At 44.4% G+C, this 25,596-nt stretch overlaps 1 protein-coding gene across 8 annotated transcripts in view; it reads left to right on the forward strand.

Moving 5' to 3' along the window:
- The first annotated feature begins 4,165 nt into the window (after positions 1-4,165).
- The window catches only part of LOC110523911 (chondroitin sulfate N-acetylgalactosaminyltransferase 1), a 35,206-nt gene continuing 13,775 nt past the window's right edge, over positions 4,166-25,596 (forward strand). Inside the window, exons 1-4 of one of the 8 annotated variants that reach the window (XM_021603056.3) lie at positions 4,166-4,424; positions 10,631-10,747; positions 14,594-15,050; positions 15,223-15,953. In XM_021603056.3, the coding sequence (XP_021458731.1) occupies positions 15,227-15,953 (727 nt within the window). In that variant the 5' untranslated portion in view covers positions 4,166-4,424; positions 10,631-10,747; positions 14,594-15,050; positions 15,223-15,226. Of the gene's footprint in view, positions 4,425-10,627; positions 10,748-14,593; positions 15,954-25,596 lie in introns of all 8 variants that reach the window. The other 7 variants (XM_090234980.1, XM_090234978.1, XM_021603053.3 and 4 more) reach the window with 7 other exon arrangements.

Here is a 25,596-nt window from a genome sequence, read left to right on the forward strand (position 1 = left end):
TGAAGTGCCTTTAGGACACCGTCTTGACCATGGAAATGTCTATTTGGGCTTTGATTAAAGTTTTTTTTATTTGTCAAGGTGGGCAACAGGTGATCAGAGCAACCTTTCAAACTTGTTCACCGGTCTGACAGCTGCTCTATGTAACTGTAGCGAGCTGCCGCCAATTTAGTCATTAAAGAGGCTTGAACTAGTGAGCGTATGATTACGGGGCGAGCTCACACCTGTGCCATATAGGTCAAGACCTCTCGGCAGAGAACATAGTTTGCTCATGTAGGCTTCTGCGAAGCTATAGTCTTACCAGGTATGAGGCAAAGAGTCCCTCCGATGCTAGACAACACTGACAATATACAATATTGGTTAGCTCCTCTTGATGGGACCATGATATATCACTTTGCCCAGAGAGCAAACTAAAACCCCTTCGGCTGTTTGACCAGTTTACACTGCTTGAATGCATGGCACACAATCACTTGCGCTGTCCTCAGAGTATGTGCAGACCGGCTGGCTGGAGTGTTTACGGACATATTCAATCTCTCTCTGTCCCAGTCTGCTGTCCCCACTTGCTTGAAGATGTCAACCATTATTCCTGTACCCAAGAAAGCAAAGGTAACTGAGCTAAATGGCTATTGCCCTGTAGCACTCACTTCTGTCATCATGAAGTGGTTTGAGAGGCTTTCTTTTGCTTCTTAATGTTTTTTATTTAACCTTTACTTAAGTAGGCAAGTCAGTTAAGAACAAATTCTTACTGACAATGAGAGGCTAGTTAAGGATCATATCACGTCTAACTTGACACCCTAGACCCACGTCAATTTGCCCCCCCCCCCATCCACAGACAACGTAATCGCAGTCACACTGCCCGATCCCATCTGGACCAGAGGAATCTATGTAAGAATGCTCTTCATTGACTATAGCTCAACATTCAACACCATAGTACCCTCTAAGCTCCTCGTTAAGCTCAGGTCCCTGGGTCTGAACGCGGCCTTCTGAAACTGGGTCCTGGACTTTCTGGCGGGCCGCCCCCAGGTGGTGAAAGTAGGAAAAAACACCTCCATTTCGCTGATCCTCAACACGGGCCCCATAAGGGTGCGTGCTCAGCCCCCTCCTGTACTACCTGTTCACCCATGACTGCGTGGCCACGCATACCTTCAACTCAATCATGACGTTTGCAGATGACACAACATAAGTAGGCCTGATTACCAAAAATGACGAGACAGCCTACAGGGAGGAGGTGAGGACCCTGGGAGAGTGGTGCCAGGAAAATAACCTCTAACTCAACATCAACAAAACAAAGGAGCTGATCGTGAACTTCAGGAAACAGTAGAGGGAGCACGCACCTACCCACATTGACCGGACCGCAGTGAAGAAAGTGGAAAGCTTCAAGTTCCTCGGCATACATATCACTGACGATCTGAAATGTTCCACTCACACAGACAGTGTGGTGAAGAATGCGCGACAGCGCCTCTTCAACCTCAGGAGGCTGAATAAATGTGGCTTGCCCCCAAAAGCCTCACAGATTTCTGACAGCATCCTATCGGGCTGGATCACCACCTGGTATGGCAAAGGGTGGTGCGGTCTGCCCAACGCATCACCGGGGACAAACTACCTGCCCTCCAGGACACCTACAGCCCCAATGTCACAGGAAGGCCAAAAAGATCATCAAGGACATCAACCACCCGAGCCACAGCCTGTTCACCACGCTATCATCCAGAAGGCGAGGTCAGCACAGGTGCATCAAAGCTGGGACCGAGAGACTGAAAAACAGCTTCTATCTCAAGGCCATCCGTCTGTTAAATAGCCACCGCTAGCCGGCTTCCACCCGGCTTCCACACTGTTGCGCAACCCTGCACCGGCTGCTGCCCTATATACATAGACTTACTGCTTTACTCATCTCATATGTATATACTGTATTCTATTTTACTGTATTTTAGCCAGTGTCACTCCGACATTGCTCAATCTAATATTATATATTTCTTAATTCCATTATTTTACTTTTAGATTTGTGTGTATTGTTGTGAATCATTTTAAATACTACTGCACTATTGGATCTAGGAACACAAGCATTTCGCTACATCCACAATAACATCTGCTAAATATGTGTATGTGACCAATAACATTTGATTTGATTTGCTTGAGTCAGACTTCCCAAGTATCCAAATGAACTGTCTGACCGCAACCACTGCTCTGAGACCGGTTCTCAGTGTGCTTCGAGACACAGCCAGTGGGATTGTGTGAGTCGTGAGTGCAGCCCTGATGAATAAACCACTATTTTGTAGCACCGGATGTGGTTTTCATACCGCTGCTCAGCTCTTCTTCTAAACCGCATTGTCAACAGAACAGAGTTGCAACAGGAGGACCTCAGTACTTCCTTTCCTTAACTGACAAGAGACTCATATTACCGAAAATAATGGACCTGATGTTGGGAGCAAAAAGGATTAGGCTTTTATCCATCAAATTGATCTTGATTTATTTCCACATGCATGTTAGCCAAGAACAGTAGGCCTACGTTTGATATTTCACCACCACAGTTTTACTTGTTCATACTAGATCAAAGGACAGAATCGAGTGTGGAGCGCTTTATAGCATGCTTGTGTGTCAGGGGCGTATCTCAACTCTCATCTCCCCGATTTCTTCACATGGGATTGTCATGTCTATTTCAGGGCCAGACCAAATAAAATACAGCACAAGTTACGCAACTGAAATTGTGCATAGACAAATCCAGATCCACATGTCTAATGCATTTAGAGATTCAATCAAATAAGTCTACTTTCTTGCTGGTCTGTGTATGAACAACCTGGTCTCAGAGAATTTCGTATTATTCTGTAAGAGTATCCGAGATACTCAATTTAGTATGATATGTTACGTTTTGTGTGGTTGGCTTATGTTTTAATTTGTGGATGTCCTTCACCCATTTCCATGCAACACAGTTTCACAATCAATTCGTGCATATATGTACAAAATGCATTTTTGCGAATTTTGTGAATTTTTGTGCGTTTTTCTGGCTTAATTTGTGCGAAAAGACACACATTTAACCAGTAGGCTACACACAAGCCTTTTCAACAACCATATAGACGCGATATTTAATTTCTGTTCTTAAACTCGATGTAGGATCAGGCAAAATCCCTTGAGTTGCGCACCTTATGCAGGTTTGGTCCTCGGTTGGTTGCCATGTATTTAATTTAGGATCAGGCAAAATCCCTTGAGTTGCGCACCTTATGCAGGTTTGGTCCTCGGTTGGTTGCCATGTGTCCATATCGAGTGGTGTGGTCATGATGTCTAGGTCCGCTTGTCAACGGATGTGGAAAGCATAGTGCAACCTAGGAGTTTGGTTTCTAGTTTTGAGTCGGTTGATCCACTTCCATCTCTGACACGTGGAAACCGGAGGGGGGAAGGGAGGGGGTGCACTCCACACATATGCGCGTAGGCCGGAGGGGTCCGGGCGCGGCCGGCCAAAGTTGTGGGCCCCGTGGTTGCCCACTTGTAGATTGACCCATTGGTTGGGTTAAAGAGTTGTCTGTCTGTAGGGTGGGGGTTAGGGTTAGGTCCAGTTGGAGTTAGGGTTAGGTATAGTTAGTAGAATGGTTAAGTTTAGGGTTAAGGTTGGGGTAAGGTATAGTCGCGTATATGGTTGTTGCAAAGGCTTGTGTGCCTACTGGTTAAATTCGTGTCTTTTCGCACAAATTAAGTAGCACATAAATTATTGTATTTTCGCACTAATTGAACCACACAAAAACGCACAAAATCTGCTGAAATACATTTTGTACATATATGCGCAAATTGGATGTGAGGCTGGGCTGTTCCATGATATGTTATGAATTACAATTCATATTATGTCACGAATTTGCAAAACGTACAATAGGGGAAGGGTTAGCTAACATACAAAATAGAGAAAAAGTACTAAGTAGTTGAAAAGTTGCTAATTTGTTAAAATGCTAAAGTTGTCTGCGATGACATTTGAACCCACAACCTTTGGGTTGCTAAACATTCAGGTTGTATGCCTACCCATCCACTCTGACCAACTAACCTACTTTAGCATTTGCTCTAACAATCTGTTTTATGTAACCATACCAAACTTACTTTATCACACTAATTTGAGTGTACCGGATTTATGTTTACTATGTTAAGTCTAGTCTATGAGACCAGGCTGGTATGAAAGCCAGTAGTGTTTCTTATGCTAATGGCATGCTGAATCAGGTAACAACACATCCATTATGTGAGTTGCGAGAGGAGAGGCGGAGGAATCACCGGGGCGGACTCGCGGATCCTGTTCCTGTCAGAGTATACATACACACACACACATACACACACTCTTTAGGCTGGTGTTCACGGACTCAGGAGCTCGAAGACCGGTCCAGGTTTGGGTACCGCACCGTGCGCTTCAGCGAACCCCTCCGCTGGAATTAAGAGAAATGGATGAATGAAATTGAAAGGTACGTAGAGATTACAAGGATTATTGTTAAATATTGTGTGTCTAAAGCGTGAGATTGCGATGCTGTGGGTAAGTAGGGTACACTTTGCCATTGGTTGGCTATTGTTTGAGAGTTGCGGTTGATGTGAGCACATGTTGCCATGTACACACAATTAACTGTTCACATTAGGACGTTTAGCGTCTCTTTACTTGAGTGTAAGATTTGGTGAGGAAATTGTTTCGATTTTAACTAGTCAGTTCAAGCATTTCATTTCAATTTGTAAAATGATTTGGCGTGTGTGTGTGTGTGTGTGTGTGTGTGAGGGAGGGAGGGAGAGAGAAAGAGATAACTAATAGGTAACCTGTGGTACCATTGACCGTTTCTAGTCACACAAGAAAAGGTAGGAGCGTTACAACATAATGCCTCTAAGTCAGAGTGCCCGTCTGTCTCTCCCACAGAAGAGAATGTGTCATTATGATGTCTATTAACATGAGAGAACCGTGCACACCGCGCCTCTTCACTAAACCCCTTCCATTCTATCCCCAATAGCTTACTGCTGGAGAAGTGAGAGTAGGATACTGTCTCATCTCATTCCAACACTACCCTCTTTCATCTCATTAGACACAATCCCATTTCCACTCCAGGCTATTCATATTCTATTAGTCCATTCTCTTCTCAATATTATCTTGCCCTCCCATCGTTTAAAAAAAACATCCCACTATCCTGTCCCAATGAATAAGGCACCATTATTCAAGTCTCCTCTCTTTACACGCACACACACACACACACACACACACACACACACACACACACACACACACATATGGGGAGAGAGTGATGAAGTGTAAATCAATAACTGAACAGGGAGAGGTCATGATTTCAATTAGTTTTGTGCGCAGTCATGCACCCACACACATTCAGTGCATTCGGAAAGTATTCAGACCCCTTCACTATTTCCACATTAGGTCACGTTACAGCCTCATTCTAAAATAGATTTTTGTGTTTGTTTTCTCATCCTCTACACACAATACCCCATAATGACAGAGAGGGAAAAAGGTTTTTCATATTTGACAAATGTATAAAAACTTTTTTTTAAATCACATTTACATAAGTGTTCAGACCTTTTACTCAGTACTTTGTTGATGCACCTTTGGCAGTGATTACAGCCTTGAGTCTTATTGGGTATGATGCTAGAAGCTTGGCATGCTTGTATTTGGAGAGTTTCTCCCATTCTTCTCTGCAGATCCTCTCAAACTTTGTCAGGTTGGCTGGGGAGCGTCGCTGCATAGCTATTTTCAGGTCTCTCCAGAGATATTCGATCGGGTTTAAGTCCAGGCTCTGGCTGGGCCACTCAAGGACATTCAGAGACTTGTCCCAAAGCCACTCCTGCGTTGTCTTGGCTGTGTGCTTAGGGTCGTTGCCCTGTTGGAAGGTGAACCTTTGCCCCAGTCTGAGATCCGCTCTGGTGCAGGTTTTCATCAAGGATCTCTCTGTACTTTGCTCCGTTCATCTTTCCCTCGATCCTGATTAGTATCCCAGTCCCTGCCACTGAAAAACATCCCCACAGTATGATGCTGCCACCACCATGCTTCACCGTAGGGATGATGCTAGGTTGCTTCCAGACATGACGCTTGGCATTCAGGCCAAAGAGTTCAATCTTGGTTTCATCAGACCAGAGAATCTTGTTTCTCATGGTCTGAGACTCCTTTAGGTACCTTTTTAGCAAACTTCAAGCGGGTTGTCATGTGCCTTTTACTGAGAAGTTGCTTCCGCATGGCCGCTCTACCCTAAAGGCCTAATTGGTGGAGTGCTGCAGAGATGGTTGTCCTTCTGGAAGGTTCTCCCATCTCCTCAGAGGAACTCTGGAGCTCATTGAGAGTGACCATCAGGTTCTTGGTCACTTCTCTGACCAAGGCCCTTATCCCACGATTTCTCAGTTTGGCCAGGCGGCCAGCTCTAGGAAGAGTCTTGGTGATTCCAAACTTCTTCTATTTAAGAATGTTGGATGCCACTGTGTTCTTGGGGACCTTCAATGCTGCATAAATGTTTTGGTACCCTTCCCAAAATTTGTGCCCTGACACAATCTTGTTTCTGAGCTCTACACACAATTCCTTTGACCTCATGTCTTGGTTTTTGCTCTGACATGCACTTTCAACTGTGGGACCTTATATAGACAGGTGTGTGTCTTTCCAAATCATGTCCAATCACAGGTGGACTCCAATCAAATTGTAGAAACGACTTCCACCAAAGGTGGCCCCCCTGCCTGTTCGGGAGGTGCTCGGCGGTCGTCGTCGCCGGTCTACTAGCTGCCACCGATCCCGTTTTCTGTTTGTTATGTCTTATTTGTTGCACCTGTTTCTTGTTTGTTTTGGTTCAGGACTATTTAAGCCTGTTAGGCCCGCCTGCTTTTGTGCGGGCTTGTTCTCTGTTAGTCTAGGTTGGTTGCGTGTTATGTTCACTGACTGTTTGGAGCTCAGTTTTGGGTTGGACATATTTGTTTTCACCTGTTGGTTTTGGCGTTACTTTTTGGATACCGTATTAAAGTTTGGTTTCCCCCATTATCCTCTGCTCTCTGCGCTTGACTCCACACCCACCACTCCTGGCTGTGTGACACCAAGTGTCAGCTGGAGTGGCGTAAAGCTCATCACCATTGGACTCTGGAGCAGTGGAAATGTGTTCTCTGGAGTGATGAATCACGCTTCACCATCTGGCAGCCAACGGACGAATCTGGGTTTGGCAGATGCCAAGGGAATGCACGGTGGCAACTGTAAAGTTTTGGTGGAGGAGGAATAATGGTCTGGGGCTGTTTTTCATTGTTCGGGCTAGGCCCCTTAATTCCAGTGAAGGGAAATCTTAAAGCTACAGCATACAATGACATTCTAGACGATTCTGTGCTTCCAACCTTGTGTCACAGTTTGGGGAAGGCCCTTTCCTGTTTCAGCATGGCAATGCCCCCGTGCACAAAGTGAAGTCCATACAGAAATGGTTTGTCGAGATTGGTCTGGAAGAACTTGACTGGCCTGCACAGAGCCCTGACCTCAACCCTATCGAACACTTTTGGGATGAATTGGAACTCTGACTGCGAGCCAAGCCTAGTCACCCAACATCAATGCCCGACCTCGCTAATGCTCTTGTGGCTGAATGGAAGCAAGTCCCCGCAGCAATGTTCCAACATCTAGTGGAAAGCCTTCCCAGAAGTGTGGAGGCTGTTGTAGCAGCAAAGGGGGGACCAACTCTATATTAATGCCCATGATTTTGGAATGAGATGTTCAACGAGCCATGTAGTGTATGTTGTCCACTTAACTTTCTGTTTAGGAGGGTATGATTTACCTTAGTGAGATGCTTAATACAACAATACATTATATGTCTGCATCTGTGTGTGAGTCCAATGTCGATCTGTTAGAGATGTTCTGTTGTTTACTGTGTGAAATATTCACTAGTTAGTCCTCTACTGGCCTGCTGGTGGTGCTGATGTGACGTTTAGCTCATGTTACACAGATCAGGTGTCCGTCATCCTCTCTCTGAAGTACAGTCCATCTCTGAAGTACAGTCCACTGATATACACTCAATCGCCAGTTTATTAGGTACACCACGCTGTTCAAGAATATAATTCACTCCTACAGAGAGTAAGTCATGTAGCCATGGCTTGCTATATAAAACAGGCAGACAGACATCGAGGCATTCAGTTACTGTTCAATGGAATGTTAGACTGGGTAAAATGAGTAACCTAAGCGACTTTGAGCGTGGTTCCAGTATCTCAGAAATGGCCAGCCTCCTGGGCTTTTCCCACACAACCGTGTCTAGGGTTTACTGAGAATGGTGCGACAATCAAAGCCAGCGGCAGTCCTGTGGGCGAAAACAGCTTGTTACTGAAAGGTCGAAGGAGAATGGCAAGAATCGTGCAAGCTAATGGGCATGCCAAACAGGCAAATAGCAGTGCAGTACAAGAGTGGTGTGCAGAACGGCATCTCAGAAACGCACAACTCGTTGGTCATTGTCACGGATGGGCTATTGCAGCAGGCGACCACACCGGGTTCAACTCCTATCAGCTAAAAACAACAAGGAGCGTCTCCAGTGATCACCAACACTAGACAATATGAGGAGTGGAAAAACAATGCCTGGTTCGATGGTTCCTGTTGCATCATCCCGGTTCCTGTTGCATCATGCTGATGGCAGAGTCAGGATTTGGCATAAGCAGCATGAGTCCATGGCTCCATCTTGCCTGGTGTCAACGGTACAGGCTGGTGACGGTGGAGTAACAGTGCGGGGAATGTTTTCCTGGCACACATTAGGTCCCTTGCCACCAATTGAGCAACATTTTCATGCCCCGTAGAAATCAGGCTGTTCAGGAGGCAAAGGGGGGTCCAACTAGATGGGTGTACCTAATAAACTTCTCACCCTCATCGACCCAGCTCCACACACAGACACACACACACACCAGCCCTGGCCACATACACTAACTCCACCTCTCATTGTGTTATGTAACCAGTAGTCTTGGCTACCAGTCAAGTGCACATGTATCCACACTGGCTCCATTCACTGATCCTATTCCAAGATCAGTGAATGGAGGCTGGCATCGCTGGCCAAAGTATTACACCGTTTTCTTGGAAAAGGTCGCTGGAATCTGCGCTTTAATTTGCCAGAAATCCGGTCCATCATGTATTTCACGGACAGCTGGAAAGCGGAGGGGGAAAGAAGTGTGTGGGAGTGCATGCCAGTTTGTGCGCGCGTGTGATCTTGCGTGCATGTCTTTGAGTGTCATACAGCCATGCCATCTGTGCAGATAAGATGTGACCTGAGGCTAGATGGTCATGCTGGATGAGCTCATGTGTTTTCAGGCAAATCATTGGACATGGGTGGTGAGTGCCAAGGCACTGAGGGCAGAACACACACATTCAGTACACGTATATTATCACTGAAAACTATAGGCTATCACAAGCACCTCCCCACCCTCCAGCCCCTCTGAGTGTCTGTGACGATGGGATAGGAAATTGATCATATAGACTAGGGCAGGGGTATTCAACTCTGACCCTACGAGGTCCGGAGCCGGCTGGTTTTCTGTTCTACCTGATCATTAATTGCACTCACCTGTGGTCCCAGGTCTAAATCAGTCCCTGATTAGAGGGGAACAATGAAAAAATGTGGTGGAACTGGCTTTGAGGCCTCGAGTTGAGTTTGAGGGGACTAGAGGAACCCACTAATAAGAAGAACTCACTAATAAACAAAAAATAGTTGTCTGGTTGAAGGACATAGGAAGGAAGTAAATACCTTTTTAAGACACTAGTTTAACCAAAAGACAGCAGGATGTGGGGTTTGAAGCCCAGAGACACAGAAATCAAGCCCAGCTATCCCTTCTCACACATTATTTAAAGAGTTGTAATTATAGGGATGGATTTTGTGTGGTATTAAAAACATTGTGACTTTTTATTGTGATGCACTAAGGATGCGCCCTCTAATTTTCCTCATCTGTGCATTGTTTTATGAAAGGCAATGTTATAGTGTTTATGGTTCAAGTACCATTGCTTTAGGCAAATATAGATTAGTACTTACGCTGCCGTGGAAAAGTATTTGACCACTTTCTCATTTTCTCTACTTTTGCATATTTTATGATACTGAATGTTATCAGATCTTCAACCAAAACCTAATATTAAATAAAGGGAACCTACTTTTTCACAGCAATGAAAACGCAGAACTAATTGCGCTATTTGTAGTACCTATAAAGACGTAGCCTAGTTGAGAGAAGTTGTGAGCATCTGGAAGAAAGTACATGTGAAAGTACACAGGTATAATGTTCTCTTTGTGTTTACTAAGTATAGGGTATAGGTCTACCATTTGAAATACTTTGTGACTTTGTTGTATGTCAATGTGTGCTTTTGTGTGTCCTGTACACCGATAGAGAGGTGGAGTGTCTAACTGAGAGATGTGTTTAGTGTGTTGCAGAACAGATGGGGGGGTTTTTAAGAGCTGAGTGGGCCAGATGGTGGGTAGGGTAGGCGAGGATACGGCTTGGGTCTGGCACTGAGGAAACCAGCTACCAGTAAGCCTAATCAAGGGGAAGGAGAATCACCTGAGGGCCAGAGGGACATCAAAAAGCCCCTTCTCTACCTCTAACCCTCCCTCTCTTCCTCGCTCTATAGATCACTCTACCTCTAGCTCTCTTTCTCTCCCCTCTCTCTTTCTTCCTCTAAACCCTGTCCTCAATTTTTTCCCCCTTCTCTCTAAAGCAGGTTTCCCACAAACTTGGTCCGGAACGTGCACCCCGAACTCCTCTCCAATGACATCTGGGACTGGTTTTGCGTGCTCTCCTCCTTTCTCTCAGGGATGGACCTGATGATGAGGTTATGGTAAGGCAGTGAAACCAGGTGGCGCGGCCTGGGCAGCCCCACCTGGAGCTTTTCCTGTATGTCACAGTAGAACATCCTCCTTTAACCACGACCAGTTCAGGCCGATTCGCTGTAAAAAAGCCTATGTCAAAAAAAAGCCTAAGGGAAAATAAAAGAAGAAATACAGAGATCACAGAGTATTTTTAATAGGGTCAGAAGCATGCCTTGTGGTGTGTTTCTGTGGTTAATTTTCTTGTTTTTAGTGATTGCAGACCGACCACTGCTTATGCCTTACTGCCTGCTTATGTAATGTAACGAATGCACCTTGTTGAAATTATCACTATGGTGAATTTTTGTACATTCTAGCTTCATGTGTTTAGTAACGCACGTGGGTACACACACACACACACACACACACACACACACACACACACACACACACACACACACACACACAGTCACACATTGAACTACTGTTCATACATTTGGAGACTGCCACAGAATCATACCTCAAATACTTCACACTTCACAGAGACAGTCTGATCTGACCTTCGCCCGCCCGACTCGCCACCTCACCTCACTCTCTTTTCTGTCGTTCCCTCTTTTCCCTCGCTCACTCTCTATCAATCAGTTTTTCCTCTGTCTGTCTGTCTGTCTCTCTGTTTCTGTCTCTCAGAGTGATTGCAAGTCCCCCCCGAGAGGAAAAATACACCATTTATCATAGCTCAGTCAGATCAGGAAATGTTATTTCCGGTCACCGCACTTCTACATGTTCTACATTTGTATACAAGCGTTTATAAATATTTATAAACACTGTTTGCGTAATGATCATATAATGACTCGGATTTAGCCACTGTGTAATTAAAGATTCTGCATAAACATGAATCTGGCTTTACTGCTCCAAAGGAACAAACCAATCACTCTTATAGTCATGAAAATATACAGGAAGAAAGTCAGAAACATGAGCAGAAGTAACAGCAGTAACTGTAAGACAGAACCGACTGTGGTACGTAACTATTTATGCACAGCAGCACAAATCAGAGGTGAGTAAACTCATGTAAACTGTCTCACCACAGTTACTGTCTCACCACTCTGATTGGACAGTGACCACTGCTGAGATGAGACGTGCCAAAATTAGGAGGGAAAAAAAGGCACATCATTTCCTGACTGCAGTACAATGGCAGTTTGTTTTACTTCAGTTGGAAATTAAGTCACGACTTGTAGGTTAGCTCAGTTGACAAATTATCCGAGGTCCCAGAAGTAGATGTAGATGTTAGGCGTTCTTTAGATGTTACTTATTCGTACTGATCTTATTCGAGTTTCACACGAGGGTTACGTTGTGCTAAATGTCGATAGAATCAGTGTGAGGATGCTGTAATTTAACAACAAATCATCATTTAATTATGAATGTTAGGGAAGAGCACGTCATCCCGTAATATGATTTAGAGGTTATATATTGTGGTATGACAGCCCAGTCCATTCCCTTGGGGAGTTAAATGACAACCAGTGGATCTATCCATTGAGAGTCAGTGAGAGTCAGCGGTTTGGCTGTGAGTCACCATTCATTCAGTCTCTCCTCCCAACACCCAGTCCCTGGCTCTGTGGGGTGGGAATCTCTGTTGCTAGAAGGATGCATGGTAATTACAGGCTATATGGACTCATAGAGTAGGCTACATCTCAATAGTCTTAACGTCACATCCTCTCGTCTCCTTTGCAATTAATAACGTAGCCAGGCAGGTAAAAGTTCATTCCTATCATTCAGGCTCCCCCACATTGTGCTCACTTACGCAGTCAACCTCAGACCAGCAACGATGAAGGAGAGGAGACAAGAGGAGGAAGCCACTTTAGATTCTTGAGATCGAAAGTAGCCGTGGTGCTGTTGCAGGAAGGCCAAAGTCATCTGGGAACCTTCTATGGGAACCTTCTAGTTATTCTGACATAACTGGTATTTTCATTAGTAGCAGGCTGCATTGAGCCTACACTACCGGTCAAAAGTTTGGGCCCACCTACTCATTCAAGGGTTTTTCTTTATTTTGACTATTTTCTACATTGTAGAATGATAGTGAAGATATCAAAACTATGAAATAACAGATATGGAATCATGTAGTAACCAAAAAAGTGTTAAACAAATCAAAATATATTTTATTTGGCTCTCACGAGGACCACCACAGGAAAGGAAAACCCAGAGTTACCTCTGCTGTAGAGGATATGTTCATTAACTGCACCTCCAGATTGCAGCCCCAATTTTTTCAAGTAACAGTTCAAGTAACAGACACATCTCCACATCAACTGTTCAGAGGAGACTGCGTGAATCAGGCCTTCATGGTCGAATGGCTGCAAAGAAACCACTACTAAAGGACACCAATAAGAAGAAGAGACTTGTTTGGGCCAAAAAAACACAAGCAATGGACATTAGACCGGTGGAAATCTGTCCTTTGATCTGATGAGTCCAGATTAGAGATTTTGCATGAACCGCCGTGTCTTTGTGAGAAGCAGAGTAGGTGAACGGGTGATCTCCGCATGTGTGGTTCCCACCGTGAAGCATGGAGGAGGAGGTGTGATGGTGTGGGGTTGCTTTGCTGGTGACACTGTCTGTGATTTATTTAGAATTCAAGGCACACTTAACCAGCATGGCTACCACAGCATTCTGCAGCGATACGCCATCCCATCTGGTTTGCACTTAGTCCCACTATCATTTGTTTTTCAACATGACAATGACCCAACACACCTCCAGGCTGTGTAAGGGCTGTTTTACCAAGAAGGAGAGTGATGGAGTGCATCAGATGCCCTAGCCTCCACAATCACCCAACCCAATTGAGATGGTTTGGGATGAGTTGGACCGCAGCCAACAAGTGCTCAGCATATGTGAAGCTGGTTGAGAGAATGCCAAGAGTGTGCAAAGATGTCACCAAGGCAAAAGGTGGCTACTATGAATAATCAAAAATATATTTCGATTTTTTAACACTTTTTTTGGTTACTACATGATTCCAAATATGTTATTTCATAGCTTTGAAGTCTTCACTATTATTCTACAACGTAGAAAATAGAAGCAAGCAGTCTTTTTCTATCTCTGTCCATACAGTCTTCCTTCATGTGATTAAGGACATTTTCTTGTGGACGAGAGAGAAAGACAGAGAGACCGAGATAAAGAGAGAGCGTTTGTGTGGGTGTGTAAATGGCCCGTTTTCTTGCTTGTTTTGTGCTTGTGCTTGTCTTCTACTGATCCAGTTGTTCCACAGTGAGAGGACAGGCAGGCAGAAGTGTCCACATACATCTACAGTCCCTAATGCTTTTAGAACAGCCCACATAGTGCCACAATGTCATCACTGGCAACATTGTTATTCAGAGTTAAAGGGATTGCGAGATGCTTGGCTTGGCTGTGTCGCTAGGTAGAAACCCATGCTTTCAGTTCACATCAAAGTATATGAACATTTCAAATTTAGTGGCATGTTTTGTAATCTTGAGTTAGATATTGAAACTGTTTTCCTTCCCTACATCCTCATGCAATAGACATTAGACCTCATGTAGACCTCTAGCCCTCCCAGGTTTATGATTAAAAAAAATGTATCTCTGAAAATACAACGTCACAGTTTTATACTGCAGCATATCGAGAGCTTTTACCACAAAGTGAAGCTCTTCATTTTCAGAGAGCCAAGCAATCGTATATACCAAGGCATATGTCTAGATGAAGGAGATTTGAAGAAATTGATTCTGATGACTATATGATGTTAATGACAGTGATGACATCATATACTCAGGAACCTTAACGGCGCTTTCATACCAACTGAGTTTTAACTCTCTCTCGCTCTCTCTCTCCTGCTATCTCTCTCTCTCTCTCCTGCTATCTCTCTCTCTCTCTCTCTCCAGAAGGCAACTCATGGAGGATATATACATCATGAAGAAACTGCGAACAACCAAAAATTTTCATTCACTTTCTTTTAAGGGATATGCTTTGTGTTCTCACTCTATGCAGTTTACTCAATCAGGTCCAGGAAAACTAGTCATGTGTCATCACCCCTCAACATGAGTCCAGTGGAATAAACAACGAATCCCAGACAGACATTCTCTCAGTGGCCTGTAATGCAACAGCAGCATCAGACAGGAAGGAAAGAGCGGGGTGCACAGAGAAAGTAGTGGGACCATATGTGATGTGAGTCACTGGTGAATGGCGTCTGTTACCAATGACCGAATCGGAAATAGAAATAGCCAGGTTCTGGACCTCGTCAGACCTTACTGGGCCCCAGCCAGGGGGGAAGGAGAAGGGGACGTGACCAATGGGCCTCACCCTTGACCGCAAACATAAGGATTAGGAATCCAGACAATGGTAAGAGCAATGTTGAGATGTCCCTTATAATGGCCCAAATGATCATTCAGGCGGATCTTCTTTGGTTAGTCAGACATTAATATCAATCACAAAGACAATCAGATTTTAGTGGGCGGTGAGACTGCTGGAGAGTAAAGTGTGTGTGTGTATCCCTGGATCCTCTGGGTGATAGCGGGATGCTGCGGAGGGGTCTGCTGGCCTGGGTGTCCCGTGTGGGCGTGCTATTGGTCCTAGTGTGCTGCTCTCTGTCCCTCCTCTACGTCATGACCTGCAGCCCCCACTCCGAGGACAACCTGGTGAGCCATGCCCTGCCACGCCCCGGGCTGGGGGTAGCGGCAGCAGGGGGCATAGGGGCGGGTCAGAGCGGACCCCCGGGGCGGGAGGACTACCAGGCCATGCTAGCGGAGCGCGAGGAGCAGCACAAGCTACACATGGCGAGTCTGAAGAAGCAGATCGCCCAGTTAAAAGAAGCACTGCAGGAGCGTAGTGAGCAGCTCAAAGGAGTTCAAGACACAATGGAACGGGCGGCAGGGAGAGGCCAGGGCGGACAGTCCCCAGGAGGAGGTGCCCTCGGGGAGGGGGGGCAGGGGCCTGGGGCTGACAGGAGCCACACGGACCTCCAGGAGTTCCTTCGCAGTCAGCTGGGCCGGGCGGAGGTCCACCAGGGGACCAGACTACCCAATGAGTATGCCGTGGTGCCCTTTGAGAGCTTCACCCTGCAGAGGGTGTACCAGCTGGAGATGGGCCTGACCAGGCACCCTGAGGAGAAGCCTGTGAGGAAGGACCGGAGGGATGAGCTGAGTGAAGCGCTGGAGACAGCCCTGCGGAGCCTCAACACACCCCGAGACGGAGCAAACAAGGGCCGGACCACCAAGGTCTACTCCCCATCAGACTTCATAGAAGGTGAGTCACTAAGCTCCATACCGGAGCCATATGTATACAGCCATAATGATATACATACTGTGTATGTATAATTGGGGAGGACGGGCTCGTGGTAATGGCTGGAGCAGAATGAGTGGAACGGTATCAAATTGGTGTCATTCCATTTGCTCCGTTCCAGCCATTATTATGAGCCATCCTCCTCTCAATAGCCTCCTGTGTATGGCATATATACAAGGTTCTGCTCCACACTACTCTGTGATAGCTTACAATAGCTACATTGTGGAGTGGCAGTTGGAATACTGACATGGTTTGAATAAAAATGATATGGAGTAAAAACAACTAGTTCACCAAATTGAACTCCAGCCCGAACAAATAAATAATCAGCACATCCCCATTTCCAACTAAGAAAATCGAACGATTGTTTCTGTATTTTCTCCAGTAAACCACATCCGTAACGAACATGTTCGTGTGTTCCTTCTTGTTTTTTTGTTGTTGTCTTGCTTTGCTGTGTGATAGCCATAATAGAGGTGCTGAAGAGCCACAGCCAGGATATCCAGCTAGTCTTGCATGATTTGGAGTAGGAAATGAGTACAGCTGCTTTCCATTCAGTTTGTAGCATCTCGACAAGCTCAGAGAGAGGGGCCACTTCCTCTGAAAGGTCAACATCTTTACTGGGGCCATATCTGACTAATTCCTACGTGTACCTGGGAGAGGGAAAGTGTGTGTGTGTGTGTGTGTGTGTGTGTGTGTGTGTGTGTGTGTGTGTGTGTGTGTGTGTGTGTGTGCCTGCCTTTGTGTGTGGTGTCTATCTGTGTCTGTCTGTGTGTGTCAACATACCAAAAATATACTGAAAACACATACTTGTTTATGTACCTCTATCTCTCCCTTGAAGTACTTGTTCAGGTATCGGCTCTTAAACATACCCATAAGGAATTAAGAGTTTCTTCCCAAAAGGCGATATAGAATAATTGTCAAAACTATGAAATAACACATATGGAATCATTGTAGTTACCAAAAAGGTGTTAAGCAAATCAAAATGTATTTTAGATTCTTCAAAGTAGCCACCCTTTGCTTTCCTTCTTAATCCGTTTGAGCCAATCAGTTGTGTTGTGACAGGGTGGTATACAGAATATAGCCCTATTTGGTAAAATACCAAGTTCATATTATGGCAAGAACAGCTCAAAGAAGCAAGAACTTTCTTCAAGTGCAGTTGCAAAAACCATCAAGCGCAATGAGGAAACTGGCTCTCATGAGGACCGCCACAGGAAAGGAAGAACCAGAGTTACATCTGCTGAAGAGTTCATTAGAGTTAACTGCATGTCAGAAATTGCAGCCCAAATAAATACTTCACAGAGTTCAAATAACAGACACATCTCAACATCTACTGTTCAGAGGAGACTGCGTAAACCAGGCCTTCATAGTCTAATTGCTGCAAAGAAACCACCATTAAACGACACCAATAAGAAGAGACTTGCTTGGGCCAAGAAACACAAGCAATGGACATTAGACCGGTGGAAATCTGTCCTTTTGGTTCCAACGACCGTGTCTTTGTGAGACGCAGAGTAGGTGAATGGGTGATCTCCACATGTGTAGTTCCCACCGTGAAGCATGGAGGAGGAGGTGTGATGGTGTGGGGGTGCTTTGCTGGTGACACTGTCAGTGATTTATTTAGAATTCAAGGCACACTTAACCAGCATGGCTACCACAGCATTTTGCAGCGATACGCCATCCCATCTGGTTTGCACTTAGTCCCACTATCATTTGTTTTTCAACATGACAATGACCCAACACACCTCCAGGCTGTGTAAGGTCTATTTGACCAAGAAGGAGAGTGATGGAGTGCTAAATCAGATGACAATCTGATTTAGCCACAATCACCCGACCTCAACCCATTTGAAATGGTTTGGGATGAGTTGGTCGACAGAGTGAAGGATAAGCAGCCAACAAGTGATCAGCATATGTGGAACTCCTTCAAGACTGTTGGTAAAGCTGGTTGAGAAAATGCCAAGAGTGTGCAAAGCTGTCATCAAGGCAAAGGGTGGCTACTTTGAAGAATCTAAAATCAAAAATATATTTTTTGGTTACTACATGATTCCTAATGTGTTATTCCATTGGGAATCAAACCGCTCAAACACAAGATGTATGTGGCAGAGTCTACAATCAATCACGGATTACAAAAAGAACACTAGCCCCGTCGTGGACATCGACATCTTGCTCCCAGACAAGCTAAACAACTTCTTTGCTCGCTTTGAGGACAATACAGTTCCATTGACACGGCCCGCTACCAAAACCTGTGGGCTCTCCTTCTCCGTGACTGACGTGAGTAAAACATTTAAACATGTTAACCCTCGCAAGGCTGCCGGCCCAGACAGCAACCCTAGCCGGCCAGACCAACTGGCCGGTGTGTTTACGGACATATTCAATCCCTATCCCAGTCTGTTCTTACCACATGCTTCAAGATGGCCACCATTGTTCCTGTTCCCAAGAAAGCTACGGTAACTGAACTAAATGACTATAACCCCGTTGCACTCACTTCTGTCATCATGAAGTGCTTTGAGAGACTTGTCAAGGATCATATCACTTCCATCCTACCTGATAGCCTAGACCCACTCCAATTTCCTTACCGCCCCAATAAGTCCACAGACGACGCAAACGCAACCACACTGCACACTGCCCTAACCCATCTGGACAAGAGGAATACCTATGTAAGAATGCTGTTCATTGACTACTACTCAGCATTTAACACCATAGTACCCTCCAAACTCGTCATTAAGCCCGAGACCCTGGGTCTCGACCCCGCCCTGTGCAACTGGGTCCTGGACTTTCTGACGGGCCGCCCCCAGGTGGTGAAGGTAGGAAACAACATCTCCCCGCTGATTCTCAACACTGGGGCCCCACAAGGGTGCATTCTCAGCCCTCTCCTGTACTCCCTGTTCACCGTGTCTGCGAGGCCATGCACACTTCCAACTCAATCATCAAATTTGCAGATGACACTACAGTGGTAGGCTTGATTACCAACAACGATGAGACGGCCTTCAGGAAGGGCCTTCGGAGTGTGGTGTCAGGAAAATAAACAAAGGAGATGATCGTGAACTTCAGCACACAGCAGAGGGAGACACCCCCTCCCCCATCCACATCGACGGGACAGTAGTGGAGAAGGTGGAAAGTTTTAAGTTCCTCGGCGTACACATCACGGACAAACTGAAATCATCCACCCATACAGACAGTGTGGTGAAGAAGGCACAACAGCCCCTCTTCAACCTCAGGAGGCTGAAGAAATTTGGCTTGTCACCTAAAACATTCACAAACTTTTACAGATGCACAATCGAGAGCATCCTGTCGGGCTGTATCACCGCCTTGTACAGCAACTGCCTCGTATACTACCAGCTGGTACACTACCAGAGGGTAGTGCGGTCTGCACAACGCATCACAGGGGGCAAACTACCTGCCCTCCAGAACACCTACAGCACCTTGATGACACAGGAAGGCCAAAAAGATCCTCAAGGACAACAACCACCCGAGCCACTGCCTGTTAACCCCACTATCATCCAGAAGGCGAGGTCAGTACAGGTGCATCAAAGCTGGGACCGAGAGACTGAAAAGCAGCTTCTATCTCAAAGGCCAGCAGACTGTTAAACAGCCATCACTAACATAAAGTGGCTGCCAACATACAGTCTCAAATATCTGGCCACTTTAATAAATGGTCTTACTGTAATAAAGGTATCACTAGACACTTTAAATAACGCCACTTTAATAATGTTGTCACGACTTCTACTGAAGTCGTTGCCTCTTCTTGTTCGGGCGGTGCTCGGCGGTCGACGTCATCGGTCTTCTAGCCATCATTGATCCATTTTTCATTTTCTATTGGTTTTGTCTTGTCTTCCCACGCACCTGGTTTCAATCCCATTCATTACCTGTTGTGTATTTAACCCTCTGTTTCCCCTCATGTCTTTGTCAGAGATTGTTTTATGTCAGTGTTGTTTTATTGTTGTATAGGTGCGCGACGGGTCCTCGTACCCATGTTTATTTATGTATGTACATATTAGTGTTTGGAGCATGTTAAGTGGGCATTTATTAAAAAACTCCACTTACACTCCGTTTGACTCTCCTGCGCCTGACTTGCCTGCCACCTATACACACGACTCTGACAAATGTTTACATATCCTACATTATACTCATCTCATATGTACAGTTGAAGTCGGAAGTTTACATACACTTAGGTTGGAGTCAATAAAACTTGTTTTTTCAACGACTCCACAAATTTCTTGTTAACAAACTATAGTTTTGGCAAGTCGGTTAGGACATCTACTTTGCATGACACAAGTCATTTTTCCAACAATTGTTTACAGACAGATTGTTTCACTTATAATTCACTGTATCACAATGCCAGTGGGTCAGAAGTTTACATACACTACGTTGACTGGGCATTTAAACAGCTTGGAAAATTCCAGAAAAGGATGTCATGGCTTTAGAAGCTTCGGATAGGCTAATCGACATGATGTGAGTCAATTGGAGATGTACCTGTGGATGTATTTCAAGGCCTACCTTCAAACTCAGTGCGTCTTTGCTTGACATCATGGGAAAATCAAAAGAAATCAGCAAAGACCTCAGAAAATAAATTGTAGACCTCCACAAGTCTGGTTCATCCTTGGGAGCAATTTCCAAATGCTTGAAGGTACCACGTTCATCTGTACAAACAATAGTATGCAAGTATATACACCATGGGACCACGCAGCCGTCATACCACTCAGGAAGGAGACGCGTTCTGTCTCCTAGAGATGAATGTACTTTGGTGCGAAAAGTGCAAATTAATCGCAGAACAAGAGCTAAGGACCTTGTGAAGATGCTGGAGGACACAGGTACAAAAATATCTATATCCACAGTAAAAACGAGTCCTATATCGACATAACCTGAACGGCCGCTCAGCAAGAAAGATGCCACTGCTCCAAAGCCGCCATAAAAAACTGCACATCGGGACAAAGATCGTACTCTTTGGAGAAATGTCCTCTGGTCTGATGAAACAAAAATGTAACTGTTTGGCCATAATGACTATTGTTATGTTTGGAGGAAAAAGGGGGATGCTTGCAAGCCGAGGAACACCATCCCAACTGGGAAGCACGGGGGTGGCAGCATCATGTTGTGTAGGTGCTTTGCTGCAGGAGGGACTGGTGCACTTAACAAAATAGATGGCATCATGAGGGAGACAAATTATGTGCATATATTAAAGCAACATCTCAAGACATCAGTCAGTAAGTTAAAGCTTGGTTGCAAATGGGTCTTCCAAATGGACAATGACCCCAAGCATACTTCCAAAGTTGTGGCAAAATGGCTTAAGGACAACAAAGTCAAGGTATTGGAGTGGCCATCACATAGCCCTGACCTCAATCCCATAGAACATTTGTGGGCAGAACTGAAAAAGCATATACATGCAAGGAGGCCTACAAACCTGACTTAGTTACACCAGCTCTGTCAGGAGGAATGGGCCAAAATTCACCCAACTTATTGTGGGAAGCTTGTGTAAAGATACCCAAAACGTTTGACCCAAGATAAACAATTTAAAGGCAATGCTACCAAATACTAATTGAGTGTATGTAAACTTCATCACTGGGAATGTGATGAAAGAAATACAAGCTGAAATAAATCATTCTCTGCTTTTTTTAATGACATTTCACATTCTTAAAATAAAGTGGTGATCCTAACTGACTGGAGACAGGGCATTTTTTACCAGGAATAAATGTCAGGAATTGTGAAACACTGAGTTTAAATGTATTTGGCTAAGGTGTATGTAAACTTCTGACTTCCACTGTATGTACTGTTCCATACCATCTACTGCAACTTGCCTACGCCGCACGGCCATCGCTTATCCATATTTTTATATGTGCATATTCTTGTTCATCCCTTTACATTTGTGTGTATAAGGTAGTCATTGTGAATTTGTTATAATACTTGTTATATATTACTGCATGGTCGGAACTAGAAGCACAAGCATTTCACTACACGTGCATTAAACAGCTGCTAACCATGTGTACAGTGGGGCAAAAAAAGTATTTAGTCAGCCACCAATTGTGCAAGTTCTCCCACTTAAAACGATGAGAGAGGCCTGTAATTTTCATCATAGGTTCACTTCAACTATGACAGACAAAATGAGAAGAAAAAAATCCAGAAAATCATATTGTAGGATTTTTAATGAATTTATTTGCAAATTATGGTGGAAAATAAGTATTTGGTCAATAACAAAAGTTTCTCTCAGTACTTTGTTATATACCCTTTGTTGACAGAGGTCAAACGTTTTCTGTAAGTCTTCACAAGGTTTTCACACACTGTTGCTGGTATTTTGGCCCATTCCTCCATGCAGATCTCCTCTAGAGCAGTGATGTTTTGTGAAATACTTTTTTGCCCCACTGTATGTGACCAATAAAAATTGATTTGATTTCACTATTATTCTACAATGTAGAAAAATGAAACATTTGACATTTCCGTCATTTAGCAGATTCTCTTATCCAGAGTGACTTACAGTTAGTGCATTCATCTTAAGATAGGTAGTGGAGACAACCACACATCTTAGTCAAATATACATATACAAACATTCTAATCCAGCTAAACAATGGATATCTAGTGTTTTGAAAAAACATCAAATTTTTTAAATACACACCTAAAATCTATGATTTACAAATCTGAGAACAGCAATATTTTACACACATGAAGGTAAGCAATCATTTCTGGTGAAAAAAGCACGTGAAACATTGGTAGATATATAGCGTTTTGGAAATAAACTCTTTAAATGTGTTTTTTTGACCCTGTAGATAGCCAATTTGTTCCAGAGTTATCCAAAGAGTACTCTGTTGTTGGACGTGGCTGTGTAGCAAGTAGCAAACAACAACCATTGTTCAACAACAAAAATGAAAGCGGCCGTGTAGGCTACTTAATGAACTGTCTTTATATTAGCAATGAAGTTCTCCTTGCCCGTCCTTTTAAATGAGCTGTACCAGTGGACAAGTACCTTTTCATTCATCCAGACAACTTGAAGCTTGTTGAGATGCTGACGATTACAAAGGGAGCATTAAGGGCCCTGCCAATTCTCAGTTAGCGAGCCGCGACTGAACACAAATACTGAACACCACCCATTGGCTGTACTGAATGGTGTTTTTCAGGAGCTGCCCCGGGTGGGTTTGCTCAGCTGTCGCACAGAAAGCATGAGAGTGGCGCAACGAGACAACAAGGAATAAGAGGGACAGAGTAGAAGGGGAGAGAGAGCGAAGGAAACAAGAGGGAGAGACAAACTAGAATAAAAAAATGAAAGCAAAAGAGAGGGTTTGGGTGGAAATGGAGTGGTACAGGTGTAGGATCTTAATTTGAGCCAGTTTGCTACAGCAGGAAAATAATCATGCAGCAAGAGGAAATGTGAATGAATATGGCTGCTTTTAGAGAGGTAGCCCAATTCTAATCTTTTGTTCACTAATTGGTCTTTAGACCAATCAAATCAGCTCTGAAAAATATATTTAAAAAAAAAAACATTTTTATGTAACTAGGCAAGTCAGTTAAGAACAAATTCTTATTTACAATGATTGCCTACTGGGGAACAGTGGGTTAACTGCCTTGTTCAGGGGCAGAATGACATCTCAGAGATTTGATCCAGCAACCTTTCGCTTACTGGCCCTTACGCGCTACCCACTAGGCTACCTGCCGCCCCTAAAAGAGCTGATGTGATTGGTCAAAATGAGTGGAAAAAAATATCAGAATTGTGCTGCCTGTGGATTACAGTTAATGGACATTTTCATGGGTTGATACATTTTTTGCAGTTATGTTGCAACAGGGTGATCAAATGAATATCCTATCCTGTATGCTGTGTGAATGTGAAAAACATGTTTATGTGGTACATGGAGTCTGGGCTGAGGAGCCACAGCCCACCCTGTCCCCAGAGTTAAGAGAAGATGGCTCTTATCACAGGAAGTTAGTCTTGCCACTATCGGACTGGGGATCACAAGCTATTCTCGCTCGACTTTTGCAGCTTCCTGTGTTTTCTATCGGGAGAATACTGTAGCCTGCAGTATGAGGATTTTGATACTGTGCTAGATTCTACTGCATTGTTGCGTGACTTAAAATATCCCGTTTTTATTCTTGAAGTAATCGAAAGTAGAATGTTTTGAAATGGGAGTAAAGTACATGCATTTTCTGTAGAGAAATTCAAAGAATTATTTTGGGACAGAATTTTGCTTTCGTGATGACGAACCTCACACTCTTGCTGTGTTTTTGTCCAGTCCAGTCATGTCATCTTTGGAACAAGAGGTTTTGACTGACAGTGCACAGCTGTGAAGGGGGGACTGAGTAAACGGTATGGTTGTTGAGTGATATGTCTGGGTATTAACTACTGTGAGGCGTTGTAAATCCAGTGTGAGTAGGATCTCTATGCATGACCAGTCTCCTTCAGCTGTCATAGTGGCAGATGGCCCAGGGCCCCAGCCTAGTCCACCTAGGAGCAGAGAGGAAGGCCGGGGATCTTTACATTGGCCTGAAATGCCCTTTCTGGCCATCTCTCTCTGGGCATAAAATGCCCTGTCATAATGCCCTGTCTCTCTCTCTCTCTCTCTCTCTCTGTCAGTTTCTGTCTCTCTCTCAATTCAATTTCAATGTCCGTTTAAGGGGCTTTATTGGCATGGGAAACATGTTTACATTACCAAAGCAAGTGAAATAGATACTAAACAAAAGTGAAATATACTATAAAAATGTAACATTACATTCACAAAAGAATAAAGTTCCAAAAGAATAAAGACATTTCAAATGTGATATTATGTCTATGTACTGATGGGTGCTGACTTCTAAACTTGAAATGTTGAAGGGAGGGAGAGCGGAGAATGCAGAACATGTTATTGTTAGACATCAGGTATCCTATGGAAAGGAGAAGGGCCACAGTCTGGTACAAGTCAAGAGGACAGCCGTCAGTTGGGGGAGGAGTGAGGAATTTGGGCCGAGGTCAGGTCAGATGAAGTGAGAAAGAACATGCATCACTAACGTCCTGCCTAGCAACCGAGATGTATTGGCTGTCCAGATGTGTAAGGAGGAGACTCAGCATAGGAGGCGGGTTTTAAAAAAACAGCTTTTCATAGTTGCCCTTCACATTTGACCCTGTTATTTAGAACCTAACAGTAGTGTTTTAATGATGTGCAAATAGTTCAAGCACAAATGGGAAAATAAATAAACAAAAATATAGGTCGTATTTACAATAGTGTTTGTTCTTCACTGGTTGCCCTTTTCTTGTGGCAATAGGTCACAAATCGTGCTGCTGTGATGAAACACTCTGGTACTTCACCCAATAGATATGGGAGCTTATCGAAATTGGATTTGTTTTCAAATTCTTTGTGGGTCTGTGTAATCTGAGGAAATATGTGTCTCTGATATGGTCAAACATTTGGCAGGAGGTTAAGAAGTGCAGCTCAGTTTCCACCTCATTTTGTGGGCAGTGTGCACATAGCCTGTCTTCTCCTGAGAGCCAGGTCTGCCTTCGGCTGCTGTACATAGTCAAGGATTTCCTTAATTTTGGGTCAGTCACAGTAGTCAGGTACTATTTCTCTCTCTCTCTCTGTGTCTCTGTCTGTCTGCCTGTATGCCTGCCTGCCTGTCTGTCCCTTTCTCATTCCGTGGGCCTGAATTGCCCTGTTTGTCTTTC

The sequence above is a fragment of the Oncorhynchus mykiss genome, chromosome 5, assembly GCF_057628025.1.
Source record: "Oncorhynchus mykiss isolate SJ-2025 chromosome 5, ASM5762802v1, whole genome shotgun sequence".
Taxonomy (NCBI): Eukaryota; Metazoa; Chordata; class Actinopteri; order Salmoniformes; family Salmonidae; genus Oncorhynchus; species Oncorhynchus mykiss.